Here is a 6,523-nt window from a genome sequence, read left to right as displayed (position 1 = left end):
GTCCGATTTCCGGAGGAACCGCCAAACTGATTTCCAGAGTGGTTGTACCAGCTTGCAATCCCACCAGCAGGAGAAGTAATTTTTAAAAAGCTAAGAAAGGTTTGTTTCCATTTTGAATATACTATTTTATCAACAACAGATTTTGTCATTTATCTAAACATTTCTTTCTGTTTTTGTTTTAAAAGAAAATAAACAAGGTGGTTTCTAACCCTAGATCCTCCTGCCTCTGCCTCCTTCATGAAACCCTACCAGGTTATAACAGCATGCATTCAAGCAACATTATATGGACTCAACAGGTTTTACACAGGAATACATGCTATATTCAAATACATATGTGCATGCAATACCAATTAATGAAAATAAAGGTAATGAATTAACACAGCAGGGAGGGATATATGAGATTTGGAGGGAAGAAATGGAAGACAGAAATGTAATTAAATTACAATCTCAAAAACACACTATTAATACAGAAAAGTCTAAAAACTTAGAAGCAAAGGCATAGGCTCTTTTCTAAAGCATTCAATGGGACAAAGTGTAGAAGAATGAAGAACTAAGACACAAAAGCAGAAGCTGGACGATGCTATCTAGCTGTCTTTGCCTTCTAATGTATTTACATTTCTTTCACAAAATATCTTAAGTGGTTTTGAAAACTAAAAGAAACATTATGACACGAATATAATTATAAGCTTAACCATGGGGCTGGCGAGACAGCTGAGCCAGTAAAGACACTTGCCACCCAGCCTAATCACGCGAGTTCAGTCACTAGAACCTACATGACGGAGGACAGAATCAGCTCCCACAAGCTGTTCATTCTGACCTTCACATGTGCATTGTGGCATGTACACACATACACGCACACACATGCATATACACACATATGCACAAATAAATGCAACTTCAAATTTAAATATATTATAAGCTTAAACAGAGCCTTTTACCCCTGGAGGCTTTTTTTTTTTCCTGTAGAAGAGGAACCTCTACAGTAAAACAACCCTGTCTGATGGAATTATTCATAGTGATATGACATGATAACTTGTATTTCACTTAGTATAACCTGGAAGCAGGACAGTGCAGGGGATAATTACAAGTCACAACTGGTCTGAGGTAGGTTTAAAGCTGGGCAACGGATATACCAGGAGTTGGTTTTAATAATCTGCCAAACTTTGCATATATTTTGCAGAATATGACATCTTAAAATTAGATGCCTGTGTCTAGCAACAGCAGAACAAAGTGCATTTTCTCAAAACAATGACATATAGCTGTTGACTAGCTGTATACCACTTTAAGAACAATGTACTGCTCTTACATCCTGAAGAAAGCAAAATCCAGACCAGAGTACACAGAATGCTAACCCTGGACAAAGAGTGAAAAGAACAAGACTAAGCAGACAAGGAGAGAACTAATTACCCTGGAAAGGGCCAAACAGTAATATTTCATGTTTTTCAAGATGCTGCCAATTTGGATGTTGAATCCAAGTATCCAAAGCCTTGTGCCCAGAACGGTACTATCAAGTGGTGCTACAGACCTTCGGAAGGTGGGGTCATGGAGGAGGCCCTGGCATCAACAAGAGTGGACTATGGGACTTGCTTTGTCCTCTCTTGCCTTGCTTCCTGGCTCACCAAGTGAGAGGTGGGTGCACTCACTCCACGGTGTGGTACCCATAAGAAAACCACACAAGTGGGGCATGAGTCAAACACACATGAACTCTTTAGCAGTAAGGTTGTTCTTAGGTCGAGTCATCTCCTGAGTTCCACTGTAGTCACAGAAAACCAACTGATCCTAATAACACAAGCCACTGGGGCTGCTACGAACACTGTGTTCTTCCATCACAGTAGCCACACACAAAACAAGACTTAAGAACAGGCAGTGGTGACACCTTAGCCTGAGGCTAACAGTGTGCCAACATCGCCTCTAACAGAGATCCAAAATGGTACCCTTACCCTGACCCACAGTGAGTGCCACAGCGGTATGCTACCATTCCCAACACATACCTTAGCTGCTGCCACCTGAGAAAATGTATGCCAGAAACATGATTGAATCTTACCTGAATAATTTCAGAATTAAATTTTGATTCCAAATGTGCTGCTCTTTCTGCTTCAATATTCTCTTCTAACTTCCTCACCCTCACAGTGGTTGCCTAAAAAACAAGTTAAGTTCAAACTCATTAACACTGGCATTAAAAGCACATAGAGAATGCCAATCACAGAATTATAACTAACACTTTAGATGGCTTAAACTGTGTAGCCAACCTAGAGCCCATGATCCCCCTGCCTCAGCATCCCAAGTCCTGGTATTACAGGTATATCTAGCCCCATGTCTCATACTGTGCAGGAAGGGAGTGTAAAATTAATGCCTGAGAAGAACACTCCAAAGCCTTGTTTCTTTTTCTTTTTTAATCTTATTGAGGTACAGTCTGTATATAATTAATCAGGAAGAAACTCTACTTCTGGGCACACACTTTCATGGTGGCTGCTATAGTACAGAACATAGGCTGGCAAGTTCCCTTCCATCCTATGGTCCTCTCTAGACACACACTCAGGCCTGCATTCCGAGGAGTCATTCTGCATCATTCTGTGTTTCAAAGCACACAGCTTACAAAGCACTTGTTGTGTACACTGGGCTACTTGCTTTGTTTAGATTTTACAGCCATATCAGTACGTTTTCTCCTTGAGATGGTCTCTCAGTGTAGCCCTTGTGAGACTGAAACTCATAGATATGTGCCTGCCCCAGCCTCCTGAGTGCTGGGATTAAATGCACTTCTACTACACCCAGTCCTTTCAATATTTATTTAAGATTTATTTTTATTACTTTAAATTATGTGTAGGGGGGACCTAGGTGCAAGTGAATACAGTGTCTGTGGTGGCCAAAGACCCTGGATTCCCTTAAAGTCTGAGTTACAGGCAATTGTTGAGTTACCCAATGTTGATGCCAGGAATCAAACTTGGACAGCAATTGTTCCCAACTGCTGGGTCATCTCTCTATCCCTCCTTATCAATAGTTATTAACAATTTGTTACACTAGAAAATAGTCTCCAAAGGCAGAAAACAATAATTCCAATGTGAAAACTACAGATGGTTGAAATCCAAAAAGATAAAATACTTTGCATAACATCATCTTTTCCCCCCTTTGATATGGATTTTTGAGACAGGGTTTCTCTGTGTAGCCCTGGCTGTCCTGGAACTCACTCTGTAGACCAGGCTGGCCTCTTAACACAGAGATCTGCCTGCCTCGCCTCCCTTATAGCTGATTAGCATGTGTTATACTAACAGAGTCTTCTTAAAGGTAAAATTTTGACGTCTGTATCCTCTAATGCTGTGTTATTTTGAAAAGTATTCCATTCAAAACTGAAATTAGTAAATATTAATAGTCTAATGTGAAGGTTCAAACAAAACATTCAAAAATGGGAGATGATTAAATTTGGAGACTTGATAAAACTAAAAAATTATTATATCTTTATGATTTACTTTATGTGTATGAATATTTTCCCTGAATGTTTGTAAGTATGCCCTCAGAGGTTAGTTGAAGGTGCTGTATCCCCAGAACTGGAGTTATGGATAGTTAGGAGCCACCATGTAGGTCCTAGGAACCAACTCTAGGCCCTGCTCAAGAGCACCAAATACTCTTCAGCACAAAGCCATCTCCCCAGCCCTTATTATTATGTATAAACATATGGTAAATACTGACAGTTTAAACTTTCTATCTCTTTGAAATGCAAACCAGAGTATCCATGAATGAAACTGTATTTGGACTGGGCAGTGATGATGCATGCTTTTAATCCCAGCACTTGGGAGGCAGAGGCAGGTGGATTTGTGAGTTTGAGGCCAGCCTGGTCTACAGAGTGAGTTCCAGGACAGCCAGGGCTACACAGAGAAACCCTGTCTTGAGAAAAAGGAAAAAAAAATTATATTTGGACTGGCTTTAAATATATCCAAGATGGCATGAATATTGACCATTTCAGATAACTACTGAAGAGACAGGCACATAGGGATGGTCATTATGATAGGCTTTCTTTTATACTGAATGCTTGAAATTTTCCATATAGCACCTTTAAAGGTTATTTAGATTTAGTTTATGTGTCTGAGTGTTTTACAAGCATGTATGTGCCTGGAGGTCAGAAAAGGGCTTTGGATACCTTGGAAATGGAATTACAGATGACTGCTTCTCTGCAAGAACCAGTGCTCTTAACTGCTGACCTTTCACTCCGGGCCCAAGATAACAGCTGATTTTTTATTTTAGATTTTTTTTGTGTTGTTTTGGTTTTTGTTATTGTTATTGTTATTGTTTTAACACAGGGTCTCTGTGTGTACCCCTGGCTATCCTGGATCCCTATGTGCCTACCTCTGCCTCTGCCTCAGTTTTAGGATTAAAGATATTTGCCACCATGCCTTGCTAGATTTTTTTTTATGTATACGATTATTTTGTCTGCCTGTAAATTATATACAGCATTTATGTGCCTAGTGCCTGAGAAGGTCAAAAGAGGGTATCAGATCCCCTGGAACTGGAGTTACGGAAAGTTGTGAACTACAATGTGGGTGCTAGGAATTGAACTCAGGTACTCTAGAAGAGTTTAATTGGGGGTCGGGGGCTGGCTTACAGATTCAGAAGGTTAGTCCATGATCACCATAGCAGAGAGCATGGCAGCAGACAGGCAGGCATGGTGCTTGAACAGTAGCTAAGAACGTACATCTGACCCACAAGATGAAGGTAGAAAGAGACTAGGCCCCGGTATGAGCTTCTGAAACTGAAAACCAACCCCCAAGTAACACACCTTATCCAAGAAGGTCTTACCTCCTAATCTTTCCTATACAGTCTACCATCTGGAAACCAAGGATTCAAATATATGACCCCATTGGAGCCATTTCCAATCAAACTACCACAGACATACACAGACAGAACCAAAATAGTGCAAAGGTCGTAACAACGACCTAAAGTCTGCTTCCCATTGGTGGAAAACAGTTCCTTTCACATTTGACTTTATACTTTCAAAACAAGTTCCACACGTTGTGGGTATAAGCCATGGTGCACAGTGTAGCAGAGCAATTCTTATGCATAGCACAGACTACAAAGAATAACCTATACTAATAAAAACTTGTATAGGGAAGACCGATACTAATAAAAAAAAACTTGTATAGGGGCTCAGCAGTCAACAGCACTGGCTGCTTTTCCAGAGGTCCTGAGATTAATTCCCAGCGCCAGCGTGTTGGCTCACAATCGTCTATATCTGTAGTCCCCTGGAATCTGATGCCTTCTTCTGATATGCAGATGTACACGCAGACAAAACACCCATAGACATAAAATACATAAATAAACAAATCTTTTAAAATTATGTAAGCCCTACAAGACATAGTTGACTTTGTCAATAAGCAATATATTCATTTCAGATTCTGTGGATCAGGAGACTAGAGAAAAGTCCAAGGACATTGAAAATAAGATTTTTTTTTTTTTGGTTTTTCGAGACAGGGTTTCTCTCTGTAACCCCGGCTGTCCTGGTACTCACTATGTAGACCAGGCTGGCCTCGAACTCGGAAATCCGCCTGCCTCCGCCTCCCAAGTGCTAGGATTAAAGGCGTGCGCCACCACCGCCCGGCGAAAATAAGATTTTTAAAATAAAGGACAAAGAAATGAAATTAGTCTAACAATAGCTAAGTATTTTTCTCAGGTACCAAAATAGTATATTTTTATCAAAATAATGGTTCCTATATTTAGGGATTACATATACACGTATATACATGTGTGCACATTGTGAAGAGGACAGAGAGCAACCTTGGGTGTTTTTTTCTCAAGCATCATCATGAGTTTCAAGAACCATTTGGTTTGGTTTAGTTTGTGTTTAAGTTTTTAGAGAGAGGTTGAGACAGGGCCTCCTGGAACTCAGCAAGCAGGTTAACCCAGGTAGCCAGCGAGCCCCAGGGACCTGACTGTTTCCATATCTCCAGGGCTAAGATCAAGTGCAAGGGAAGCCACTTTAACCAGCTGATCTATCTGCTTAGTCTCATATTTTATTAAAATTGTATACAAAATAGTCCATAATTCTGTAATAAAAGAATCAACAAACTTTTATTTTTATATATATAATTCAGTAACTAATTAATAATCTGGCTCCCACTCAAAAACATCAAGATAAAGTTCTAGTTTTCCAGAATAGAACAAAATGAAATAGGTTGAAATAATAAGCTAGAGATCACATTTTTTTTTTCACACCTTCCCATTTTGAATGAAACGCGCTAAAGAAAACAAATTTGCATGTTGTTTATTATGACTATAGCTATCAATAAATCAGCAAGGCAATAAAAAAATAACCAAGTCTTTAAACAAACACTTCCCAGGAGTGGGATTTGTTGATAGGCATAATTAAATAAATGCACTCAAAAATTTTTTTAATCTTCCAGCCTGGTGAAATAACTCTTATATCCAGCAGAGGGTGCTATAGTAACACCAACCTGCAATTCTCTCCACATTTTCTCCCTCCCTCTCTCTCTGTATCTCTGTCTCTGTCTCTGTCTCTGTCTCTCTCTGTCTCTCT

General features: G+C 39.7%; 1 protein-coding gene across 4 annotated transcripts in view; it reads right to left on the bottom strand.

Moving 5' to 3' along the window:
- Nucleotides 1-6,523, bottom strand: part of Ccdc171 (coiled-coil domain containing 171) — a 323,333-nt gene that overhangs the window by 256,849 nt on the left and 59,961 nt on the right. For all 4 annotated transcript variants that reach the window (XM_031377774.1, XM_031377773.1, XM_031377775.1 and 1 more), the window contains one exon: nt 2,045-2,137. In XM_031377774.1, the coding sequence (XP_031233634.1) occupies nt 2,045-2,137 (93 nt within the window). The remainder of the gene's footprint in view (nt 1-2,044; nt 2,138-6,523) is intronic.

Source organism: Mastomys coucha, unplaced genomic scaffold (assembly GCF_008632895.1).
Source record: "Mastomys coucha isolate ucsf_1 unplaced genomic scaffold, UCSF_Mcou_1 pScaffold18, whole genome shotgun sequence".
NCBI classification, from domain to species: domain Eukaryota; kingdom Metazoa; phylum Chordata; class Mammalia; order Rodentia; family Muridae; genus Mastomys; species Mastomys coucha.
Note: the sequence above shows the minus strand (reverse complement) of the source record. Positions and strands in the feature narration are given on the sequence as shown.